The 27,936-nt window shown below is 37.6% G+C and overlaps 1 protein-coding gene across 2 annotated transcripts in view; it reads right to left on the bottom strand.

The window, feature by feature from the left end:
• MMS22L (MMS22 like, DNA repair protein) overlaps positions 1-27,936 on the bottom strand; it is an 83,139-nt gene that overhangs the window by 16,349 nt on the left and 38,854 nt on the right. For both annotated transcript variants that reach the window (XM_032443446.1, XM_015858862.2), the window contains exons 15-17: positions 6,524-6,714; positions 3,954-4,104; positions 151-293 (exon numbers count right to left, since the gene is read on the bottom strand). In XM_032443446.1, the coding sequence (XP_032299337.1) occupies positions 151-293; positions 3,954-4,104; positions 6,524-6,714 (485 nt within the window). The remainder of the gene's footprint in view (positions 1-150; positions 294-3,953; positions 4,105-6,523; positions 6,715-27,936) is intronic.

The raw sequence follows: 27,936 nt of genomic DNA, 5'->3' as shown, positions 1-27,936 counted from the left end.
TAGCACAAGCAGTGCAGAGAAACACAGTTTGCAATTAGGTAAAAGACAAGGAATACAAACAAAAATACATTTTGTAATTAGCTGAAAATGTCTGCCAGTTTTGCAATATAGAATTGTTACTGCAAACATTAGGGAAATGTGAACACTTACCAACTGCTCGCTCAGCATCTGTCTTGGCCAGCGTACCACTCGGTTGATCTATGAACATTTGCAAAACACATCGAAACCAAGAACGCACCGTCAAAGCTTCATAGGATGTGAATCCCATAGTGGAAAAAGCTTCACACAGTGCACTGCATCGGTAGCATTGGAAAAAAGGTAAAGAGATTACTAGAAGAATTTGAAAAGGTGGCAGAGTGTCTCATTTGGCTCTCCACGTATAGAAACACACAATTAGAAATAAAGTAACAGAAAATGCAAACTGACATTCCTTCTATGAGCTCTGGGGATTTTGCTCACAATACCCCAATGCCTAAAAAGAGATAAAACAATACACTCTGTAACGCCTCACATAGGAACGTAAAAGCACACAGACAAATGCATTCACGTTTCCTCTACATTAAAAAAACAAAGGGAGAAAAAAATTCACACAGTGTGGAATGTCTTATTCCAACAATAGATAATTTCACAGTTCTATCTGAACTGCCAGCAATCAACACCAAACAGTTTTATCTGAATGAGGTTATAACTTCACACTGATGCAGCTTAAACTATCCCAGCCTTCCACAGAAAGCTAGCTCAGGTACCCCAAACCACTCTGAAGTCTGCCCAGTCCCAACTACATGTAAGGTAAAAAAGATCTCCTTTAGAAAACAAGGATGGTTCTGTTAGATAAGAGAAGAAAACATATAAAGGAGATGAGAGAGGAAACTGCCATACTTGATGTACACTTGAAAATGTATATATTTATATATTTATGTATGTATTCACACACACAGCAAACTTGCTGTAAATACTTTCAATCATTCACTCTTGCTCTTCCAGACAAGAGACAGGCTGGAATCAATGGCACCATCAGCACTCAATGTGCAACCACACTACTCAGCTGGTCAGGATTGCCAAAATTCTATTTGTTCCTAGGTACATCAGTCCCGTGTAATTAACTCTGCAGAACCTCCTTGCTAATGGACAGCAGATCTGTTCTACACCCTGTTTGCAATTCATACCAGATGAGCTCCTCATGTGCTTCAGGTCACCAAAATTTCTTGGAAATAGCGAAACATTTTTCTTCGAGAGATTCTTCCCCAGTCAGTCTGAGCTGCTTTGACTTTAATGAAAAATGCTTGTATTTTCTTGATATATGTACATATAAATCTACTTATTTTCTACTGAATTTTTATTCAGGCTTGCAACAGGGAGTCCAGAAGGACCTGTGGAAGTCAAACTGGATTCTGTTCCTCACTGAACGTCATTAATAAAGTTTTCTTTTGTTTCTTTGTTGCTTTGTTAAAAGCAACGACAACTGTACATTTTGTCTGCACATCCCTGCTGAAAGAGGAGACTAAATGCAAACAAGGACCAAAAAATACAAGTTCGAAAATTAAATTCCATAGCCAAAACAAAAAGCACCAGAATGCCTATGTAATGTGTAAACAACAAAAAATCCAACATAACCCCTACATAATTTGGATGCATGCAGCTGGTCTCTATGGACTCAGAGGATTACAAAAACACTCTCTGCTGCAGACACATCCCTACTTCTGTTACTTCCTTGCAGGTGGGCCACTGAAGCATCTTCCTGAAGCTGGAGAGAAATACATTTTCACTCCTTCAGAAAGAAAAGAACAGGAACTACCTGCTATAGGCACGATGAGTGGTTCTTTTAAATCAGTGAGCTTATGCACATGCTGAAAGATAATTTAAATCTGTTCTAATACTACCATGTACTACACAACACTGATTGGGAGAGGAACTTTAAGCGCTACTGCAGTAGAAATACCAAAGCTTGTGCACATATTCCCAAGGGCACAGCTTGCCCATCAGAGCTTTTATTATCAACACGGAAGTAGCTGATAGGCAAAACAGAGCTTCCATCTGAAAGAGACTAGGCTGAGCTTGCAGGGTGTATAACAGCCTCAGCAACAAAATAATCTTTTTACTTTTTAACTGAGAATGTTTGATGTGAAAATTATCACAGCACAGTAACCATGAAGTCTTAAGATTCCAGCACTTGAGACACTTTGATAACTTTTGCTCTACAACTGCCTAAGGTAAATAAGTACTTTAAGCACACTGCAAAATAAATAAATAAAAAAATAAAAGCAAAGAAAAGCCATTAGAATACAAGAAAATGAAAGTATTTAGAGTTCAATACAACTGCTAAATTCTATCAAATAAAGTTGTTCATTCACAAGGAATTACAAGCTCCCAGTAGCTCTGTGATGAAGCAGGAATGTTTATATTCTAGGCTCCGATACTCCAATTTTTACCTTGCTGGGCAATTTTGACAATTCTCCTTGACATTTGGCAATAGTAACCTTTGCTTATGGGCAAAAATATGTGCCTGGGTGCAAGAGCTTTATGCTCCATGCTCCCAATGGGAGATTTCAAGAAAGAAGCAAGACAGACTCCGAAAGAAAAAAATGAGAAAGACGGAATGAGAACAAATGAGAGAGAAGCAAAAGGAGAGAGAATATACACACATATAAGCGGAAGACATATCCATCACCACTGAACTATGAAACCATTATTATTTCCATTGGGTTTTCTTGAAATGGATCCGTGAACATAATAACATTCTCACTTACTCCATGGCACAACCCACAAGAAGAAAGGCAAGAGCCTTTCATTCTTAAACTGGCACTTGGAAATAGAAGTTTAAACACCTTTGGAGTCCAAGATTCACCATTGTTCTTCTCCATTCTTTCACAAGTATTCTAACTGCTCAACTAGTTCACCCCAAAAAACAAGTAACATTCTTCACTTTTGAGTGAGACAAAGAGGCAAAGATACATTCATTCTCTAATCTCTCACTTCTGTTTCCAAAGCCTGAGTCAGTAACAGAGGAACACACTATGAAAAGAAATACTACCCAAAACCATCCATCATAGGCTTATGTGGGCCTTTTAAGGGAAGTAAAATTTCTCAGCTATATAAAATTCTAACAGTATATAGTCCTGGAGAATCTGTTCTAGCTGACCCTACTCAAGCAGATAATGGGACCAGTTAGACTACTTGAGCTGTACAGGTTCCTTCCAACACCTAAGCAGTTCTGTTAAAATTCATCATTGGTATGTAAAACATATGAATGTGATCAATTTTCTTATCCCATTATTTAATTTAAAGCATTCATTCAGCAGGTCTCAGAAACCAGAGCTCCATGAACATTAATATGTGTTCAGAAAGTGTTTCAAGCTTGTGGAAAAGAAAGTTTTAATGCATGCATTTTCTGACAATCATTTTCCTTATATTTTCAATACTATTCAATCCCTCCTTCTCAGCTGCCTGCAGAACTTCCTCGTTTAAAGAAAGCGAAACAATTTAATATTAATATTAATTAGATAGTGTCTTCAGACTTCTGCAATAGTGTCTATTTCAGCTTATTAAAATAAGATTTAAGTTTTTCTGTTAAATGGTATAAGAAAAATAAGACCAGTACTTTTAACAAGAAATTTTAGAATTTACTGAGTTTCAAATTAAAGCACAGCTGGGTCAGGAGGCTAACACTTTGCCAAACTCATTCTTACCTATTGTCCTGACATATTTTGAGCATCTTAAAATATTTATATGTAAAAACAAACAAGAAATCCAACCAACACAACTAACATCTACTTCATGCCTTTGAATTCCAAGAAAATACAATACTTTCAAGAAATTTAATACTTCAAAAAACGCTCAGAAGCTGGGTCAACTTAATGAAATGTTGCTGCTTGAAAGAACATTTTGCCAAGTCTGAATAAGGAATGAGAAAGTACTAGAAGAACTTGAAAGAACAAGTAGTTGCAATTTTTCACCTGTTCTGAATTAGGTGACTCAGATATCTAGACACCAGGTGAGGACACACCATATCATCCCATCCAAACAGCTGCATCATTGATAGAACAGGTTGTGGCTGAAGATCTGATAGAGCTTTGCTGGGTATATCCAATGCCAACAGTGCAAAACCTGATTTAAAAAGAGAAAAACATAGTACTATGTTAATAGTTTATCAGTACATTCCTCTTTTACAGAAAATGAAACACACACACATAAAAAGATTTAAAGTTAATTACAAATAATAATGTGTATTTCCAGAAGTACTGGAAATCTCTAGCACTGGGCAACTACTGGAACAGATAGCATTTGTAGTGGAAATGCAAAGTCATAGCCTGAAACAGTAACTGCACCTGGTGGGAAGGTAGGGCCAAGCCAGGGGGACTCTGGAGGTAAGGTAAGGAGGTAAGGACACCTCTTGCTGGAGAACTTCTTCTACCTGAGGCCTTCCAAAGGTAAGTAGCTCTTTTCCGTTATTTCTGTAGCTGCTGCATGTGGGCTCAATCTCATTTGCTGCAGCCAAAGATATTGTTACCTGACTATTACCATGGTACTTTTCATTCCATTATTGTATTACAGCATGTATGTGCATGGAGAAAAAAGCAGTAGTCTCTGTACAGAAAGTGTAGCTTCACCACTGTGTACCTTGTACATGAAAGTACTAATGTAGTTCTATAGGGTTTAGTTTCATATACTTTTACACACCTCTTGCAGGGGAGAACTGTATTTAGAAAGGATTAATCAGTAGAAGCTACAGACCTAGAAAATGTAGTACTACTTTGGTTAATATAACATAACCTTCTGCTGTTCCTACTAGATTTACTATGGAATCTATAGCCAACACTGCCAGCATGAAATTTTCTATGGTACCGTTTTTATGCTGGAAGTAACAAATGTGTTTAGTGTAATCTGAGATGTTGAGGAGTTACTACGTAAGAGCAAGTGAGTGACATCAAATAAGTTGGGGAAACCTACTTTGGAGGGCATCAAGATAACAGGCTCATACTAATGAAGTATGTATATAATATTAATAAATTAAGAGAATTATTTACAAAACTGCATGCATGGAGAAGTCCATTTTGATTTTGACAAAAAAAAAAAAAGGTTGTTTTTTAGCATCAACAATAAGAGTGTTGTAATTAATGGTGTAGGAATGGTTTATCTTAAGCTATGAAGGACTTCACATTTCCTTATGCATTTCAGAATAAGAAAGGAAGTCAGACTGAGTCCCCACTCTGCTTTAGGCAAGGAAGCACTTTGTGCCAGTCTTCTCCCAGGTTATCACATTGTTTCAGCGGCATCAGCCATAACATTGGTGAGAGAGAAAAGGAAGACAAAAATAATAATGTGAGTCTCGGGCTATTTGCCTGGCAGGGGGAGCAGGAGAGCTATGACAGCTGGTCTCTCCTCTGGGCTGCAACTTCTAAGGCAAGAAGCTCACACAGTGTGGAAAGGGTTTGCCTTATCCTGAGTAGTACTGCCTGACGCATCTATATAAAGCAGGTCACAACTGCACTCCACTACTTCTAAGCAGAGTTTATAACAGGCTGCTCTTCTTGCTATTTCACTGTGTTAATATAAAATAAAAAGAAGTAACACTGTAGGGAATGAATGAAAGTTATGACACTAACAACCTCTTCCTTTGATTTGTATTGCTGTTTTCTATAAATGTTGCAGCAGCATGAGACCACTACCACTGCATGCTGCCTCCTTCATTAAAGTCACCTACTAACTACTGCAGAGCTGCATCAAATGAAGGGTCTTTTCATGTTTCTATTGCCAAATCAGTGCTTCGCAGCTTATCTTAAGCTAATTCATATCATGATGGGGAGAAAAAAACCCCACATTTTTCTAAAAGCTCTCTATTTTAGCTAAATGAATAGAAGATAATTGTAACTGCAGAATACAATGCTAACTACTGACAGTAAAGATGAAAATGAGATATTTTTATTTTATTCAATGACATGCTGATTCTCCTGCCACACACTGAGTACACATACGTATAGAATATTGTCTTTCAAGATTAATTTCTCAGTGAAGGCAAAATGAAAAATTAAACTGAATTATGAAACAGTTTTATGACCATGACATGACCATAAAGGTTCAGCAAAAAAACACCGGCCATTTAATCAACCTTTCACAAACTGTCTCCAGATGTAAAATATACAAAAAACCTGATTGAATCACATGCATAATGAAGGGAACAGTCAACACAAAGTTAAGATAAGCTTCTGCAAAAAAGATATAAGTTCTAGATACGGTGAAATAAGTTATTCTCATTGTTATTGTATAGCATTTGCTGTGGTGTTCATGGTCTGTGACTAGAAGAAAAAAATGTCAGGCTTGTATGTGGAGTTCTCACTCTGGTTGTATCAGCTAATTCAACAATACATTACTTGTTCTTATCAAAATATTTAGCACAGAGTCAAATTTCTTGCAATTATACATATTAATACATGGAAGCAGAAACACCCCAATGTAAAATCCTTTTAAGTTTGTGACCTGGAACATTGCAAAAAATCCAGTGCTTGCATGGAGGGTCAGTGCTAACCTGCAGCTGTATCAGCGAGCTGAGGGGAAGGTGGCGTTTGCGACATTCTCTGGCTCTTCAAATAGGGAAAGAAATTTCTCCAGAGAGCACTGGCGACAGCAAGGTGGTGCTCTTTAGCCACTAATGGGAGCTGAGCGTTTGAGTCTGCATTCCCTGGTTGAAGTCCCTGGCTTACACGTTTGTGAGCACTCCTAGGGAGAAACAAAAACAATGTTTACATTCAATAAATGAAAAATGCAGATCTTTTAAAAATGCATTTACAACTACTTTAAACGGCAGAGACTGAGAACTGAAAAATCATTTGTGAAATTAAAACCTTTATGCGAAAGCATTATGCATACCGGTTATTTGATGGATGAACGATGGCATATTAAGCACCATAAAGTTAATGTTAATTACTAATGTCAACCATTAATTATATGCTTTTTAATATGTCAGATCAAAATGAGGAATAGGCAGTTTTAAAATGAATATCTGCATTTTGCAACTGCTAGCATGACAGGAAAGTCTGCTTACTATCCAACGCCAGCTGCTCTTTAAAATTGTTGCCAGTCAGGTTTTCGGGTTGTGTTGTGCGCAGCAAATAATGGCAAATGATTTTGATCAATTGTAAGGCTTCCTTTGGAAGCTTATTTCTCATTTGTAAAACCTCACTAGATACAAGTTTTGATAAGGGAAAAGATTCATTTTACCCTGATGTGCTGCAGACAATTAGGTTTGACAGCAATGCCCACAGCTTTGTTAGTACAGTAAGGACAAAAGTTACCACTACACATAACTCCCATCTCTTCCTGAGACAATGTGGCATGAATTCAATAACGCACTCAATTTTCTTTGATTCTTCTAGTACCATTCCTGCTACTTAATCTAATTTGGAAGTTGTGACTTTCTAGAGGTTTAATAGAGATATGTCTGCAGGGAATCAATGTTCCCAGAGAAATGGGGGTTGGGGGGAAGCATTAATAAATTTGTCTGGTAGAGCAGGATAGGAGGCATTATGGCACTGGGCTGATCAACTAAATAACATGCTTATTAAAAACAATCCGTAGGAATGCACTATCATTCCTGTTCCTATTTATCTTCTGGTCAACTCAATTGAGATTGTGCATTAAAGCACAGGCAGCATTATTACATTTGCTTTATTAAATTCCATAAACAGCACTGTAAAGTCAGAGTCGAGATATTTATAAGATTATGGCAAACGGCAGAGGCATCGAGACTTATCTTAACACTAACATTCATAGACTATATTGCATTTGCTTTAATTGCTGTTGTCGAAATCTCAGGAGTTTCACAAACAAACAGTTCTCCTAGATATTCTTTTGGGGCTCACCCTAATTTGAAATAAACAAAAGCAAAAATCTCCAGCCCTCAGTGCCCTCCTGGGAATGTGGGAAAATTATAAAAGAATTACACAACTCACAGCACTCATTAGGACATCTGAATTGAATAATTTTAAATAAAGAGTAGGATGGCTGCTAGGCCTTCACTTACTAGGGGATGATATTAGAAAAACATCTGATTATACTAAAATAATATCCAAAAATTCTGCCTAACACGTAGTTTAAAACATAAAACACACTGGATGTCAAAGCTAAGGATACCTCATGCCTGCCTTTGGGCACCCATTAGTTTCAATTGGACAGACAGTAAGAAAATTGATAATCAACTACTTTTTGAATAGTTACATTTAACAGACATGGAAGGGTATGTAACATTAGGTGGAATCAAGGGTATTCTTGAGAGACAGCTTTAGTCCAAACACAGAACAGAAGCTGGAGATTCTAAGCCTATCATTTATTCCCTGTGTGGCTTCACAAAATTCATACAGCCTTTCTTAGCCTCAGTTTCCCAGCCATGATATTTGGATAGTAAGACAGCTTACCCTTTAAGGATGCTATGAAAACAATCTATGCTTAGAAAGTGAGGATTATATTCAGCACGTCCACTGGAATTCCTATTTACAAGGTATATTCTCCAAGTCAACATGAATTGAAACAGAAACGAGATTAGCAGTAAAAGTCAAGCAATACTTCCTTGGGAGTCTCTCTTATTAAAAAAGGACAAAGGGTGCAGAAACTGTGAGGTCTAGAGGACAGTTAATGAATAAGCAAGAGAAGGACTGGAAAAGCAAATTAAAAATATATTGTTGTCCATTAAACAAAGAAAGGTAAACAGTAAAAGCACAAAGGAATTCTCTGTTCTTTTCTTAAGAAAGGAAAGTGTGATTCCTCATGGTGCAGAGTATCAAACCTCCAAGACTAAATTCTGTCCAACTTACACTCAGACTAAACTGTAAAACTGCAGAAAGACCTTTCTGTCTCCTCTAAGCTGTCTCTCCAAAGAAGGGTGGCTTGCATCTCCTTTAGACATCTATGCAAAGTAGAAGGGTGTACAGACTTCCAAAGTAAGGTAATACATCTCTGTGTCAGTGGAAGGGCAACACATACAAATCAGTGTTTATGTTTATTCATAGTAACCTACACAAATGCTTGCAATAACATAAATGCTTAGGATCGATGGAGCATCAATATGTGCTGTGGTTCGTGTGGCCAGTGGCTTCCACAATTAAGTAAATTTATTTAATTCCATAAAAATGCATACAAATACAATTTTAGTTTTTATTCAGACTTCTACATTTTTCTGTCACTATGCAAGCATACCATAAAACATCACCCATGTTCTGAAAATGCATATGTTTGGTTTTTTATTACATTAAGACCTCTGGAACCACCAGTTGTCTCATTGAAAAGATAATAATTTGGCGTAATTTCTTGTTTTGAATCCTGAATTTTCTATTTTTGTAACAAGAAGTAGCTGTGGTGTTGTTGTTTTCTTTTTTGTTTCATTTTTCTATCAGATCATATAAACCCTGGGTTCATAAAATAAGGGAATGTTTGTGCTACATGAAATAGAGTTGTGCTGGATGTATAGATATAACAGCATAGGGTTATTTTTTAAGTCCTATACCTGGAGAATGAATTGCAACTATTTATCTAGACATGAGTATTATAATCATAAAATCTGCCTTTGCTGCCTCAATCTTGGATTATTAAAACTGAGTGAAACCTCGGGTCAAACTAGAGAAGTAAGATGCACCAAATGGTGAAGCCTGCCCATATAATGGGAACAAGTCACTATGAGTCCATAACCTGCTATGTTTACACATTGGCTTCTAGACACTAATTCAAACTGCAGTGGTTCAAAACTGTACGATGTTGACAGAACTTCTCTCTCTGTTCCTGCTAAGTGCTACCAGGGATACATGCTGCCATTCTCAGAGGCTCCCAGACCACAGATACAGGCACTGTTTTCTTCACAGATAGTACTCCTAGACCCTCTGCTCCCAGACCACATAAATTCAGTCACAGTATCCAGAAATCCCAGATGCACAGCACAGCTAAGAATAAACTCAGGCAAGTCCTTTCAGAAGACCTGAATAACCTTAGGATATTGAAACAAAGAAATAAAAAAAAACCAAACCAACCCAAACTAACAGAACCAACACCCTTGGATAAATCAAGGCAGGCTGAGTAGAGACATATGACTATTTCCAAAATCATAAATGGCTTTGATGTTTGGAATTTCAATTTCCAGCATCAGTCCTTTCAAGGAGAAGTCAGCAGAAGCAAAATGAAACAAAGCATTATCACACTTAGATTTGAAAAATGGAAAATATATCCTCCTTGTTCTCTGCAGATCAATGGACTGAAATAGCACTTCAACTTGGAGACCTTTCTTACAAAATCTGTCTCTTTTTGCCTCAAGATTACCAGTGCAGTTTTGTGTTCTGATATACCAGCAGCAAAAACATCATGTCTTATTTGAATATTGCCATCAAGGAATTCAAAGTGAATGATCTGTCTGGGGGAAGCTGAAGCTTCTTCAGCAATGGTAAAGCTTTGAAGATTTCAGTATAAAATTTCAGTATAAGGAATGAAAAAGATACGGAGGTTAGTTAATGCTGGAATAAGAGGCATATGGGTTTTGCTATCAGTGAAGACAACAGAAGACCCTTACATCCTCTCAACAAATCCCAGACAGAGAAGGTGTATCAGCTTTTTGGAAAAGTGCACAACAACAACAGAAGTATCAACTTAAGGTCACCCCAAAATCATAAACCATGTTAAAGAAAATTATTTTTTTTCTGCTGAAAAGATTAGTGATGAGCTGTACAACAAGGATACCACTGAAACCCAAAATAAAAGAGGCAACGTTGCAACACTGCTCCATTTCATAAGAATGCTTTTGCTGCCCTTCATCCCTCACTTGTCAACATAAAGAAATTAAATGGCATTACTACAGAGAGGAGAAAAAAGGGCTTTCCTGTAGAAATCTGTCCAGCCACATTTTCTGTGGGTGTATTAATTTTACTGCAGTGATACACTCAATATTTGCACTGCTACTACAGATGCACAACTGTGAGATCTCTGCTAGACAGCAGTTCACTCAGCTTGAATGAACAAGCAATGTTTACTATGCAGAGTTTCAGAATTTAGTCCATAATTATTCACCTGCTTTCACTTTCTTCAAATGCTGTAATGCATCAATGTTTCTTTAGTAACTTTATCATTTCTTCTCCATTTCACCAGAACTGGAGCTTCTCATACTGAATACAACTATAAGAAAGTTTTCTGCAGAAGCAATACGCATTCCCATTAACTAGTCCTATCCTGAATTAAGACAAGAGAGATCCTTGTACACCCTCAATATATCTTTCAAAATGATTAGGTATAGGTATTCATATATTTGACTGTCATGCCACTTAATTACACAATAGTTATAGAAAATCACAACCTCAGAACTTATTTAATTGATCAGTACAGACACCAGATCCCATGTTGACAAACTCACTGTTCTACTTAGTAATTCGCTCAAAAGAATTTACTTGTATCTGTGCTTCACATTTAGTGAAAATTGCATACTTATGTAAATTTCTGAAGCCATGTTTTAAAATGCAACAAATAGTGTGAAATAATACATTTTTAGAGAACATTAATTAATTTTGTATATAACTTTCTAATATACATTTGATAAAGAAAAGTTAAAAGTGGACTAGCATCCAAAAAGGCAAGGAGAAAGTGGACACACCTGGGTTCAGGCCTGCTTTCATGCAGTATCATGGAATTCTATCAAGTGACACCCTACATGCACACCAACTCTCCCATCACCTTTTTTCTAAGTAGAAACTAACTCAGGACAAAAAAAGTGTTAAGTTCTGGCAAAGTCACTGATCTGGACCATCTGGGGGAGAAGGAACAGGGTTCTGATGTGGCATCATGAAGATCCTTTCCACCCATAAGAACAGTGCAGCATTACGCCAGGTTACCTCAAGAAGCAGTCAAGTCTCCATCTCTGGAGACTTTGGAGACTTAGCTGGACAAAACATGGCTGATGTGACCTAATGTAGGTGGCAGTCTATCTCTGAGCAGAAGGTCTCAGAGACCTGCATAGGTTCCAACCAACACTTCTATGATACTTGTAACTCAACACAATAATGTTCAGTTTAGACACAGACGAGCTTCTAATGCACCAGACTGGAAATCATTAGATGCACTTCTCCAGTATATGGGAAAGCTGGAACCAAGCAAAGAAATTACTAACAGCTTGCAACTGAGAACTGTGATATCAAACTTATATCATACAAACTGATTAAATAAGACATGATGATATCTTTCTTGTTGGTCAGCATCTATCTCCAAGTTTGAAGTACCAAACCACATAATTCTGCTTCTACGTGCAGATTCACAAAATGACTCTGGATTCAAAGAAGTGATACAGTAGTTGCACAATGGCATCCCTGGAAGAAAGTACTCCAGCCCCACCAGCTATGCTTAGATACAGGTGGAAAGTCACAAATATGACATTTCCAAAACCCTTACTAAAGGCTTTCAGCTTTTTCCAGATCACCAGTGACTGATGTCACTGCTTAACCGGTGCATAAAAAGGTAAACCTTCTTTCGAATGCAAGTGGGTAGGGTTGCAGAGCTTTGCACTGAACTCTTTGTTATCAGTGTTTATTAGGTGCACTGATATCATACTTACAAGAATTTTAAGTGCCAAAACATCAAGTTTATGATCTCAAAGTGCCTGAGCTGATTGCTAAACAATGGAGGTCTGTGAAAACAGCCTTAGTGTCTCTGGGCACACACACATTAGAGGTTTAAGTATCAGTGGAACTTCAGTGGTTAAAATAGAGTCCCCTGCAGACTTCCAAATACTTCCACGTTAGGCAGCTTCTGTGTAACACGCATTAAGACAGGTGACTAAATTCTACGTAAGTCTAATTCAAACATCCAAATCCTCTTTAAAATCTGTTTCTAAGCTCTTTGGGACACAAGTTCTTTTTATATCTTTTTATACAGCACACATTATATTGAGACTGGTATGACTGCAGTAGCAATGTGACAAGAGTAATCCTACCTCAAATTAGGATCTCTCAACTTAAGTTGTTTCCATAGCTGCAAAATATATGTAGAACATTTCTGTGAAGTTTCCTAATACTCAGGCAGCAGCACTTTCACTCTGATAACTTAAAATAACTAAGTAAATAAAAAATACCAAATTTTAACCCACCTTCAGGGAAATAAAAAGTAGGTTTTAAAAGGATAAGCAACATGATAAACTTAAGGCCAAACCCAACATTTCCCATCAGTTAAAAGAAGCATTTGAAGAAAAAGAAATTGTTTGTAATGAAAGTGTTGGCACCATGCACACCATAGTGACAGCATCCTCACCACCACAGAACTGTTACGCTGACTGTACAAACAGAACTGCAAAAACCATGATAAAATATGATCAAACATTAACGTGTCTCCATCAGCACAGTATTTATGAAATTGTCTTAGTGTTCTTCCTGCAGTTTAATCTGCTTCAATAATCCAAAATAAACTGCGTGTTTAAATGTTTACTGCAAAACAGATGTCAGAATAATACGCCTAGTTGTGTGTGTGTGAGATATCAGTGACTGGTGTGATGATTGAGGGAAAATGGGAGGAAGGATGCTTTTCAAAACTGAACAATCCAGGACTCAAAGCCTTAATTCATCCACTTGTGCACAGCAATGTGAAGCATAGAAAAAGTGAGCTCATATATGCCGGATGAGACAAGAGGAGGGACAGACGGATATAAGGGTTAAAAATCAGGGCACAAAGAGATCTCAAATGCCTGAATCTTAATTCACAAACTGACTGCTTAGTAGTCAGAGCACTGTGTTTTGACCTGGAAGTTCCTAAGGTGCCTAGAATTCATCTGCACACTCCTAAATGTCCACAAATGCCCTGAGCTGAGCTGTCTCCACTGTCTCCATCTACTGGAGCTCAGAAATCAGGTGACCAACTCATGCCGACAAAAGCAAGGCGTAGAAGTAGACTCCTTAATTTTGAAACCTGAACACACATTTATTATATAAGAATCAATGAATTACAGCCTCGGGGAGCAAAGTATCACCTGCATCATTTTGATAAACTGTTTTTGAGATCCAGCACTGCTTCTGTGAATTTTACATTACATCACTGGGAAGAAAAAAGAAAAAAAGAAACAAAAAACACTAAACCACTAATGAGAAGCAGAGCTCATCGTGCTCCAACATTATGTCCTAACCACTAGGTAATCCTTTGGACTACCTGTTCAAGCATGCAGCTTCAGCACTGGGACTCCACAGTGGCTGCAAGTACAGAATGCAGATCTTCTTGACAATTCTGGGCCCCCGCAGACAAAGACCGGATTCAGTCTTTCAGTGGTCATTTCCTGTAGGTATTAAGCAAACACCCACACAAAAGACAAAATTTATGGGGGTGACTTTTTGGAAATACTTCTTGCCATATGCTTACAAAAGGAATGAAAGTGCTTAACTCTGGTTCCTGATTCTCACTCCGTAAGATACATAGCTAACACTTAGCAAACCAACTAAATTACAGGCAACTAATTTCTTCACCAGAGTTTCGTTTTATGTTTTAGATGCTATCAAAACATTCAAAGTGGTCTGATTTGAAATATATGCTATACATGTCAAACAAGCTACTGTTCAATTGGATCTGCTACTCTAGGCCATCAGAGCCAGAAAGCCTCTGACAACTTGTGAGCAGATGTCATCCAAGTTCCAGCCTCCTCTTCCTCACCTTTCAATTTACTACAGTCAGTGCCTGAGCAGAAGCAGACTGCATACTTTCTCCCAGAGCATACAATAGGCTTAAACAGAGCCATTTTAATTTTTCATTGACAATATAAATCTTCAAATCTCAGTGGAAGAAACTACTATATTCCTATTGTTAGTAGCTCACAGACAGAACAGACTGTTAAGAAGCATCAAATGTGACAATTTATACAAGCAATGTAATTAACATATATAAAAATCCAGGTGATCATCCTCAGTCAAACAATGAGAGGCAGCCCACTGACATTCAAATCACATGCATCAATTTAGCTTCATGTCACCTTTCTAAGTAAAATAATACCATCTGAAAGTATCTTAAACTAACAGTCTCTGCTTAATTACAAAACATAGGAAATCTCATAAAATACAAATATTTTCAAATAAGTGTAAGTATAGTTAACTATTGTAGACAACTGCTTTTTCCCTTAAAGTCACTCAAAGACTAAAGCCAAGTTTCATTTCTCAAACATTACTTGGGATATTCACCAAACTTATGAAAGAGTGGGGAAAGAATTATATGAAGAAATGTGGAAATCCTTCATATAGAACAGTGGGCAGACAGCAAATGCTGACAAGTTTAACTCTGAAAGAATAAATAAATAAATAAACAGAAATGAAATGACCTCCAAGCACAGCCATCTCTCCTCTCTTCTATTATAGTACTTCTTTGATCACATTCTTCCTTCCTCGACCTTTCCCCCATGCACTATATGGTGGAAGAAAGACATGGAGAATGCGACAGCCTGTCCTGTCCTTCTGACTCTCCCAGACAACTGTGGATGCAGTGAGACTTGCAATGATCCAGACCATACAGATGTCATAATCGTGACATGCAAGTGAAAGCTGTCATGGAATATTTTTACAAGCATTCATATCTGTTGCTGCTTGATGTAGGTCTTAACAAATATATAGACAAATGGGTCAGCAGTCTACTCCAAACATCTCTTATTAAATCACAAGATACAGCAAGCATCTGGAAAAGAAATAACACAGAAAATCACGGAATGAGAAAAAGAAAAATCAATCTTCCCTATGGGCTGGATTCCGTAAATCCAGCAAGTGTCACCAAAAGACATGATTCTATAATACGCGTTACCGGAGGTAGGGCAACACATCCTGATAATTTTTCAAGCACGATTTTCCAGAGGAAAGGCCTGTATTCATCACAAACACAAAATCTCAATACATCTTGCTTTGTTTTTGTAATTTACTGGCACATATGTAATACTGTTTGAATGTAGAATGCTAGAAAACTTTTTTATTACTTTCAAGCATTTGCTTCCTAAAAGAAACCCTTAGTAAATTCGCAAAACATTCACTATTTTATCAGTGATCAAACAGTGTAACAGTCACTTTAGTTAACCACCGAATATTTTTAGGACATGGTTAGGCTTGATGAGTATCCTCTGTCGAAGTTCAGGTGGAGAAATGTCCACTGCAACATCTGTATGATCATACTAATACGTAAGGTCACTCTAAAAACAATGCCTCCAATTTATTTCATGGAAAACACAACAGATATGAATAGCACAGTAACACTATTTGATTGAACAAGTCCTCAGCTACAAACTATTTTTCAGCAGTCACCACCATTAGCTATTCATTTTCACCAGCAATAAGCAAGAGCCTGCATGCCACACTCATAAAACTCAACAGCAGCAGAGGTGACCCACTGTTTCACATCTGCTATGACAGTGTTATTGTCAAGAAGATGTTGCCCACACCCTTCATTGGCCCAAACAGATGGAAATGGGAAGGTATCAAATCTGGACTATACAGTGGAGGATTCACACGTCACCACTCTGTGGAATGTCATTTTGTCTCCAGCTTTAGTGGCGATACCATGTCTCATCAGTGATAATGATATGATCCAGGAAAGTGTCGCCTTCAAGCTTGTTTTGGTTCAACAGGTCCTGACAAACTTGCATATCTAGTATATGGTGTTCTTTGAGTTCCTGTGTGAGCATCTATGGGCCCTGCCTAGTGCAAACTTTGTGGCATTCCAACATTGCCACTATCGTTTCTAAAGCACTGAAACTGATGCTCAGCTCCATACACAGGTGTCTGGTATCAATCTGCCAGTTCATGCAGATATATCGACTAAGATTCTTCATTTTGTGGTGTGACAGCTGTGCATGTCCATCCAGAACGTGGCTTGTCCACCAAGCACCTCACTGTGCTCACATTCACAGTTAGGTCTCCACAGATCTTCAGCAGCTGTTGATGAATGTCACTGGGTGCCATTTTTTCCACACGGAGGTATTCATTTCCATGCCTTTGCTTCATATGCACATCTATGTCAGATGCCACTTTGTCATATTGCCCCTCTGCTACCATCTGTCACATGTCAACAAAATGTAAAGGAATACTGTTGGGAAGGTTCAGCCTCTACTGCCATATCACCAACATCCACCTCTGATGTCATGGGCCAACATAATAAAATAGGAGGTATTATTTTCAGAGCAGCCTTTGTAAAAATACCGATCTGAATGTCGCAGAGCTCATGTCCTGATATAAAAGATTCTCACCTCCACTGGAATGGGAAGTGTTAATGCACCAAATAAAAAATTATCAACTTCAGTTGAATCATGTGAAGATTATCAATATATCAGCAATTTACAAAGGGGCTTCAGTGAGGTTACTTAGTTGAATATAATCCTCTTTATAGCTAGTAGCAGAGTAATAAGAGAACCTGTGTTCATCATGGATAGCTTGCTGAGTGTACTTAGTAATACTTTTAAAACACACAAGACCAAGAAATCCCCAACATCTTTATTATGCTCAAAGACAAAGTAAAGATATAAGGACACACGACCCTAAAACACAAAGGCCAAGAAAAACCAAACATCCAGAGCTCCAGAATATCAGTTAGCATTGTCTCCTCAACCCTTCCCAAAGGGTGCAACAACATCACCAAAATGACAAGTTATGACCATAATTTAAATGCAAGCAGTAAGCCTTCTGCCAGGTCTACTGAGAAGGAATAATATATACGCTTCAGCCAGCCTTGCAAAGTTGTGCCAGAGAACCGTTCTCTTTTCCTAACCACAGTTAACTAAGATAAGGTTGGAAGACCATCAGAGACAACTAAGCCTGTGCGAATTCAATTTAACTACTTCACATTTCAGCTTGTGGAACAGTCTTGGGAAAACCCTGAAATTAATTAGAACTCAATTGCAATGTAACCTTTGTTACCTTCAGTGGTATTTAGTCAAGTTACCTTATGTCAGTACAGTACTGAAGGGGAGCTAAGACTGCAGTTTTTGTTATACCCTTAATGCAGAGGCAGTATAAACTGGAATGCACACACATGTAGACACAAAGTTACCCTAAGCTATCACAGAATATTTTCTCAAGTGCCAGCATACTCAGTCCCAGAATTGCTATTGGTTCCAACCAACCTAACACAAAAATCCCTAATAAATTCCCCTGCCAGATGCAAAACTTCACAACAGTAAACACGACTCTGGCTCTGCTGCTCTTTTTCGCCAGGCCTCTCTTCGAGGTGGACTGGGAACAAGCTGGGAGCCACGTGTGCTGACTCAGACTGTAAGTTGCAGGACTCAAAACAAGTTCCTCGCACAACCGAAACATCCTCTGTAAGAGGCAGGCATTCATCCACATGGCAGTCTGTGGGCACATTGCATTGCGTGAGGGGACTTTAAGAGAAAAACCCCAACTCAATGACCAGTGACAGCACTTACTACCAAAACGAATAACAGCATATCAAGTATTCTGATAGCAAATGTCATATGGAGTATTTCCAGTCACAGCATGGAAAGGGCTTACAGGAATCATTGGGAATTCTGTGATTATCCCTGGCTGCAAGGTGCCGCAAAACATTTGCTTTAGGCTTTTGTTCATTGTTTGTTTTAAACATGGAGTTATCTGTTATATATTTGCTAGAGAACTACTGAGAATTTGCAATTACATTTCTGTAACTTTGAATTATAACTCAGTATTTTCTTTTTTATTTTTATTTTTAATTTCTGTATTTAAGATACATTGCTAAGATTTCTTTCTGAAGTATTTAATTTTTCAAAGAACAGAAAGTCTGGATCACTTCAGAACACCTTTATTCAAGTTCATAGCCCATTAGGAACATAAATTCTAGCGTACATCATAAAGGGAACAGGTAGTATTAGCTGTTATGTTTTTAGCTATAAACAGCAGTCACTGCAAGTACACAAACCCGTTCTTAACAATCTTCCATGACAGCAAATAGTCCCAAGTTTGGTGGTTTTTAAGCTTCTTCAAAATATTCAAAATTCTTTTGAATTCACTCAACCCTGTCAAGGCCTTTCAAGAGAGCTACTTAATTTCAAAATTCTATAAAAGACGCTGTGCATTAAACAGTATTCTGTTGTTATCTGCAACAGAAAACATCAGAATAACACCTAGAACAAATACTGTTGAGCACAAACCCCACATTCTCCACTCTTAGAGATCACTGAACTGCTGGAATTGAAAGAAACCACTTGATGTCACCTGGTCAAACCCCAGCTCAAAGCACAGCCAGTCTCAAGTAACCCTAAGGTCAGAAGTCTTACAAGCTCACTTAGAAACTTCTTGCAATGTTTGGTTATCCTCACTGTGAAAATTTTATTCTTATATGTAATAGACATTTCTTTCATCACAGTCTCAGCTGATTGCTTCCTACCTCTGCCTGAACAGTCTAACCTAACAGCCTAACAGTCACCTACTTGACTCAACCCAGTATTTCAAGAATTTCAGTGTCCTTCTTGTCCTGTGAACCCAGTAGGCTGCTTATTTGTAAAACAACTTATCAGAAAGAAATTACTCAAGAACACAAGGTCAACGAAATGTGTCAACAGCTACATAATGGCCGACTCCATGACAAACAAATTTTCTGAGAATTTACAAGATAATCCTTTGTCGTTACTGTCTCATACTGCCTTTTGTTCAGAAAAAAAAGTCCATGAGTTATAACAACTATACACAGTTGAACTGGATTACCAATCAGCTGGTCCTGAAAGGCTAGTGCTGAAACTCCATTTGAGGCACTACTATTTCCAAGTATCATCCTGCCTTTAGCTCTTCCCTGGGATTCTGAAATGAAAAAAACTCCAGCTGACTACTATTGTGGCAAAAGAGATTCATGTTTTCTTCCAAGGTATTGTTTACACCCTTTAAAAAGGTAATTTTTCACATAGCAAAAATACAAAAAAAAAAAAAAAGATAAAAAATACAGCTTAACAGCTTGACCTAAATCAGACTCCCTTAGCATTCCAAGCCCAGTAGTTTAATGGACTTCCCACGCCAGGGGTCAGACAGCCACATTATGTATTAAAATGGAAATCTATTTGAGCTCATGGTGCTTCATTCAAATGAATGAAGAACACACACATCAGTCTGGAAAAGCTTCCAATCTGAAATATGTGATGGTAAATTTACAACCAAAAATAATTAATTCTTCTTAGGCAAACCATGAAAATCAAAGTTTGGTAAGTGGCTTGAAAGAAATACACTGAGCAACTTCATCTCTCTCAAATGTTTTCCTTGACTACAACTGTAGACACAGTTTTCTCTCACTTGGCCCCAAGAAAAGAGAGAAAACTGGTAGAATATCCATCCATGCCGAGTATCACCTCAGCTGAAAGTTCCTTATCTGATCAGATGTGAAAAGGACTCTGGGGTTAACCACACAAAGTCCTGAGTGGAAATGAAGGAACAGTATCAAGGAAACCTCAAATACTGAACATCAACAAGTAATACTATTACTCATAGTTACTTATTTGAAACATAAATTTCCTTCAATATACCTGCCTTAATATTGCAAATGCATCACTTGGTTATTACCATACCATTCTTATTCTTCAGGTAGGAAGTCTAAGAAAAAACTTGGAGTTTTTTGTTTCTATTAATTTAAAAGAACACTGACAGAGGAACTCAAGTTCCATTGTAAAATTCTATGCATTCAGTTTTTAAATGAAACTCTCCCATTCCTGAAGTTGCCTTTGCAATCTAGCAGCGTGCTGAGAGTCATCTACTGTAGATAGTTTAGGAAAAAATAAATAAATAAAAATCTTTCTCAGTATGGCAGAAAGCAGGAAGGCAGGCAAACTTCTGCTTGAAACAGTGAAGAAACTTATTTCCAAATTCTGAAAAAAAAATACTGTACTTTGTCCCTGAAAAATCAATTTTGTTTCTTTTTTTTTATGTAATATCTCTAGTGCTGAAGGATGCTGTTCACATAATGTATCTTTTTAGTGAAGGAGATTACTTTGGGTACAAAATATCCCATACTAACATCGCTCCTAACATGCAGTAACAGACAGTAGAACTAATTTTCTGTCACTCAGAAAGAACCGTGGGCTTGCTAAACTTTTATCATCATCCCCTCTGAACACAGTAAAAATCCCTGCTAGAACTGATGGTTTATTAGATCAAAGCTACCATCAACAATGTCAATTCCGCCTGGTCACGTTAACAGGAAAATGTTTTATGAGTTCTACCACTGGGCATCCATTTAACTTCCAGCACCAGCTATGCTGTAAAACCGCACACATAATTTATTTGGTGACCTGCGTGTGTGGGAAGCATTATCTATGTGACACTTCTCACAGTCTGACAAAATGCTTTGATTTGTGCCATTCAGATGCTTGAACAAAGAGTTTAAGCAATCACCAACAACAGCTTTTATCTCCAAATGTGATAAAAGTGTAATGCTATATATACATGAGAGCAACCCATTGCTTTAAAGAGCAGATTTGATAAAATAGAAGTGATTGGATAAATATTACATTTTCATCTTGTAAGTATCTTCTCCATTAAGTTTAAATACCGAGTAAAGTTCATGTTTATCTTCACACCACTTTTAGCAATTTCCCCATAAGATATTCCCAATGTCTCCATGGTATCCATGGGAACCTCTTTGCTTACATATAGCTTAAAATACACATCCATTCCAATTAGGTGCAGTAAACAGAAAACAGCATTCGTATTTCCTCAAGCTACTGCCGTCTTTTCTTTCAGCTAGGAGTCAGCAATCTTTGAAACAATTCCAGGTTCAAGTTTGCCACATGCAGACAACGATACAGGTATCCCACCAAAGTCTGTTCCCTGTGTCACAGAAGAATCCATTTGATTACTCCTAGTAATACATACAGTATACAAACACAGGTAACTAATCAATTCCTGCATAATTCCAGCAATACAGATTCAACAACTTACTGTCTTTTCTTTCGGTGCAAAGGTATTGTTACTACCCTGCAAGATTTCCAGTGCTTTGGCTATTCCTTCTCTATATAATAAAGAGCATTTTATGTATAATCATCTGACACATGCTGCATTATCTTCCAAAAGAGACTCACCTCAGAGAGGAAATAGGCTCAATATCAGTAATAACTACTATTTCATTGTTTTTCATATGAAAACAGAAAGGGTGTTAAGAGTAAGAGCTTGCAGTGCAGAATTTCCATTCTATTCTGATTTTTAAAAACATTCTTCTTCTATGGGCCTGCTTGGTATTATTTTAAAATTCCTTATTTTGATTTCCCTTTTGAGAAAGCCGCTCAACAAGGTATTTACTGATGCTTTTACATAACAAACACTGCAGGAAAAAGCCAGCATGATTCCAGGGACACCCACCTGCTCTCACCACTCTTCAATTCTGTTCAGGATGTCATGACCTTACTACATGGCATTAGGTGCCACAGAAATACAGTATTTTGCTAATAACGGCTATACTCAAAAACAACTGTTTAAAGTTTTCTATGCAGCTGTTAAGAGAATTCAGAGACCCTGCAAGACACACGGAGTTAAATGTTTAAGCAGTTTTCCTATCTCGTTCTTCAAAACCTTAAAACTAGAAAATCCCTAGAGTGAAAAGTCAGAGAAAGGCTACCATCCCCTCTAGGGTTAAAAGATGCTTTTGTAAGATTTTAGGTCAGATTAACCTTTTGCTCAGAATAGGGCTGGTTATTGGTTTTATTTTTTACTGTCTTTAACACAGGTTAAAAAAAAAGAAAATCAATATGAAGCGAGACAAAGGGCTCTGGAGGCCCTGGCTACACCAGCTTTTGGTTTGGCTCATGCACAATCTTACAACATGCTGAGGCTGGGAAGGATTAGCCTGCTTGTGTTGAGTAAACCGATGATACTCAATAAACAGTTTCTGTTGTAAACCCCTTAGGACGTGCAAAGCCACACTAGTTGGCATTAGACCAGATAAGCTGCCGAACCAGCTGTAATCTCATTTAGACCTGAGCTGATCCTCCTGTCCTTTCATTCCACAGGATCAAAGCAAACCACTGAGGAGGCAGCTGTATTATAGCAGCAGTGCTTGCTGGATGCGGCAAACATTTCATAAATTCCTCTCCTTGAAGCAAGCCTGCACATAATCTACCCAGAGCCAGTTCAATCAATGGATTTCTGAATTCATTAGTCTTATTATTACAGGATAACTGTTTTTTCCATACAGTGTGGTAGGTGTTGCAAGCCAACTTTGCAAAACAGCTCTTATTGCTGACCATTTCTTTCTGGTAATGTGCCTTTACATTTTTCTTGTGCCACATGAAAATGATTTAAATCACTTCTGTGCAGTATTTTTTTTTAAAGACTGGAAATAAAACCAATTCACATATATTCAAGTAGGAAGCACTGATATATATTCATCCACACATAATTACATGCTACCTGCTCGTATTCTTCCATGCATCAGTAATAATGACCAATGTTTTCTGAGCTTAATGACAGCAGATGATAATAGTGAAAGCAAAGATTATATCATTGTAGTAGCATAACAAATACAGACTGAAATTACAGATGTGAAAGGAGCCATCGTAAGAAAAAGATTTCTATTTGCCTGTTACTCTCTGTGTTCTTGGAAATTAGGAAGAAGAAATATTTTCATTGTTGAAGAAATGAGCAGCACAATTTAAGCAAAAGCACAAAAGCAACAGGTCTTTTCAAAGTAAGCAAAAAATGAAATCCAAGACACTGGAACAAATAAGACTTGAGGGTGAAACAGTCAATTTCTGTCTGCACACTTTGGAGTTTTCACTGCATGATGCTAGTTAAAAAAATAAAATAAAAGTAGAGAGTAACTTTAAAAGCTTTAGAAGAACATATAGGTATAATTCAGAAAATGGGTCAGCCTTTCCTAACAGTGAAGTGTGCAATACAATACACTCATACACAAGATAAAGTAAAATTAGACTTGTAGCTTACATCAGAATAGCCAAATACTATAAAAAACATTTTTTTCAGTCCTTTGAGTTAGCAATTATGTTACCTGTTAACATAAATATCAAAAATTTCTGCTGGGGTTGCATTGGCAAGAAAAGGATCTAAGAATATTGCTGTACTAAAGTGAGTCCTGTACTACACACTTCACATTAACGGTTTGTGGATCACTGCTTGTAGAAAGAACAGTAGCCACAGGGCTAACTAAAATAGGGAAGGCCAGATAACCCGGACGGCTAAGGTAAAAAAGTGGTGTTTGTGACTTACTGCTATTTGCAGCCAGTATAAATATAAAATACAATCACACAGGATCCCTCAGAGCAAACTGCTGCAAGTTATAGAGCACAAGACCGTGTGTCAGTAACCTACACTGCACAGATCTGTTGGATCTCTGTAGCTGTCCATTAATGTCTTTAGTAAGGGTAATAAAAAGCTTCAATAAACACCTGATTTTATCATACTCTAATACAAGCAAATGCTTTGCAGCAGATTACACAAAGTAGGTGCTTATTATGAAACTTCAAGCACTAAAGCACAGATGTTCTAGAGCATGTTACAGGCAGCTGGCAAAGCTAAACAAAAAGTATTGCACCTATCATATACAGACATGTTAAAAAACAAAATAACAAATAATCCACCGTACATCTCTTCCACAATCACACAGAAACCATCTGATGTGTTAGTTAATGATTCCCCTCTCTCCACTTCATTCTTCAACCATAAAGGGGTCCCATTTAACATAATCACTTAATAACAGCAAAGTGATGGGTATCAGAACCCTAATTCTTCTAATATTTGCAAAATCCAGCTCTTTGTAATAATAATAACACCATGATAGCAAACTGTAAAACTGTGTAATTATACTTTAATTGTATTGTGAGGCATGCATTAATCACAAAGTTTAAGTACCAAGGATGGAATTATAATAATTCTGTAAAACAAATTTAAGCTAGCTAAGTAGGTCAGAACCACTAGCATGCAACAGGAGACCTCTGGGAATTTATCAGTTAATGGCTATTTATGTGCAAATGAGTGCCCTCCAACCCTCCCAAATCCTGTGTAGCTGAAGGGTATTTCTGTTAACCAGGAGCATGCTTAACTGCTGAGGCATAAATTAAACCATTTATTTGAATGATTTTAATTCTCCTCTCCCCCCACCCACTCTTACTACTTCCTCCACCCTCCCTAGCAGCACAATTTACAGTATTAATTTACATCGAGATCGGATTGCTGAAGAGTTTTCAGAAATTAGCCTGTTTCAAGGAATTAAAAAAAACCAAAGAGAATAGGAAAACTTTCAGTAAGACAATAGCAATGCAATAGTTCATCTGCACATCTTCCAAAGGGTAGGCTGAGTTATTAGAAATTCCAGAGTTTTGTGGCAATACGGTGGAAATCCTTTCATAGCAAACTCTAATGAAACTCCTTAACAACCTCACATTCTAAACCCGGAGAAGACAATTAAGGTCAAGGAGGATGTCATCAAATATATTTTCTGTCACAATGCTCATATTGTACATGTATCAAAAGTTTTCTTATAGAGAAAGAAAACAGCAGAAGTTTATTGGCCGTAAGAAAGAGAAAAATCTTCAATTTTTTGACTCCAAAAAAAAACACCTGTAGTCATCAGGTCTCAGAAAAATATAGATACCTTTACAAAATACTCAGAAACAAAGTGTATGGGATTTTTATCATGATGTAAAATGTGCAAGATGTACAGACAATATAGATGATTTCTGAGCACCTATAATTTTAACATTAACTCAGAGCAGCAATTTAACGCAACCTCAAGATTCACTCTTATGCTTATATTTTTGTGGTTGCTTTCTATTTGTTTGTTGTTTTTTTTTTCTCCCTAAGCACAAACAGACATTTTCTTGCAAAGTCTAGTGTCCCACAAATAATAAAACAGTAAAAGTTTGATTATCCTAACACCAATTAACCATAGCCCCCATTACTCTAAACAGGGTCATGTCTCCCCAGAGTCTAATAATTACATTGCAAAGTCCCCCGACTGCCTGCACTCACTCTGTGATATCTAGATAATCAGTACAGTGCTACACTTAATTATTATGTAAGAAATAAGATGATTATAGCTGATGTCATCTTTGCACTTGATACAAAACTTGATGTAAACAGAACACACCAAACATGGACACAAATCTTTCACAGCTTTAAAATATTTTAGGCAGACACCTGAAATGCTTACTCAAGTATTATCAAATGCATGCCACCAATAGCTAATCAATATATTCCCATCCAAGAAAACAAAGAACATCACTGAAAATACTTGCTTTTCTTCTCCACGTTTACTTGATGTAAGCAAAACAGGAACACAAAAAGCAGCAGAAGAAAATCTTACTGCCCTGGCAAGTCCACATCAGTTTCCTGTTCCTCCCTTCTCCTACCCCTCAGAAAAAGATGCCACACATTCAGGGCTACAGCACACACTCCTGCTGAGTGCGTAATGGCTGCCATGACTGCCTGCATAGACCTCATATTGCCGTACAGAACCCAAGATGTTTTTGCTTGTTAGTATGAATTTGCAAGACCACACATCAAAACAGAGCCTCCATACCATTCTTCTAATAAATGAAGAAAACCGTGTGATAAAAAAGTTCACTTGTGTGTTTTCTTTCAGAAAGAATGAGCACAGCTGTATTCTGAACCACTGAAAGCCCCTTGTTACCTCTATTCCCTACAGTGAGGAGCTGCAGCCTTGATTATGTCTGTACCTTCCAGCCATTGGCAGGGGCTCAGTATTGCCCTAAGGCTTTAATTAACCCTGATTAGAGATAAATATGGCCTTCTGGTTGTGAAAGAGGAGAGAACTGATAGCACCTCCAGCCTATCCAAGAATGAAAGAAGACACTGACCATTTTTACCTTCTTCTACTTGGTCCACCCAAGAACAGTGTCAGAAGGGGACTCCCTCAGGAACATGAAAAGATGAACAATGTACTCATTACAGAGTATGCTCCATCCTTTCCATTTTGTTTCTAAGGAAGACAGATGAGCTCAGGCTTATTTCACGTTATGCATATTTTCACCGTTTAGTACCACTGGAAGACAAACTGAAACATTTAGGCTTCAGCAATTAATGGCATTTGGACTTGCTCCAAGCCAAATAAACCATGGCAATGCATACATTCATGTCCTGGATCAATTAGCTTTCCTTAGAAAAAAAGTCTAAAAAGCATTTCCAAAGTATTTTTTTTCTGGGCAGATTCCCATACTTGACCACAAAACCACATGAAAACCCAGCACAACCAGAAGACACTCCTGTGCAGGAAGTGCAGGCCACCCTCAATCAACCCCTGCTGACCTTCCAAAAACCAATATGGCAGAGAAAAGACATTCACCTTTTCTCCTCTTTCAACAGACAGTAAAGAAAGCACAAACATGATTATAAACAATAAACAAATCAAAATGAATCCCTGATTTCTTAAGTTATTTTTTGTGACATTACAGTTTCTGCTATAGTTTCTCTACTACTTGCTCATTTCACTAAGGTTTTGCTCTGCAAGCAAAAGCACAGATTACTGTGTAGGAAAGCAGCCTTACTAATCCAGCACCAGCAGCCATTCCTTTCTTTCAAATCACAGAAACAAGCGAAAGGCTGGGGAGTATCTCAAATTATTTAAGGAGTCCATCTCAGCACTCTGAACAGCTTACAAGGACTACTCCATGAAATGTTTGTCTAAGATAGTTCCTAAAAAGAAAAACTACACATGTTTTCAACTTTTTGCAGTCAGACAAAGCACCAACTCTTTCAACCTACTCTAAATAGCCAAGCTAGCCTATTTCTGCCAAGTATTAAGACAATTTATTCTTCACTAGAAGGGAGGACGACAGTGTCTTCTTTCCAACAGCCTTTTTCACGCCAGCTAACTTCTAGCACATCTCCCTTCAGTCTTTCTTAGTTTCCCCAGACTTCTGTGAATATCCAACTCTCATCATTTACTTCCGTGAATCTCCCCAATCTTCAATTTATTCATAAACATTCCTCAAAATTATAGAATCATAGAATCACCAAGGTTGGAAAAGACCTA

This window comes from Coturnix japonica, chromosome 3 (genome assembly GCF_001577835.2).
Source record: "Coturnix japonica isolate 7356 chromosome 3, Coturnix japonica 2.1, whole genome shotgun sequence".
Taxonomy (NCBI): Eukaryota; Metazoa; Chordata; class Aves; order Galliformes; family Phasianidae; genus Coturnix; species Coturnix japonica.
This window is presented reverse-complemented; position numbering and strand designations above follow the sequence as displayed.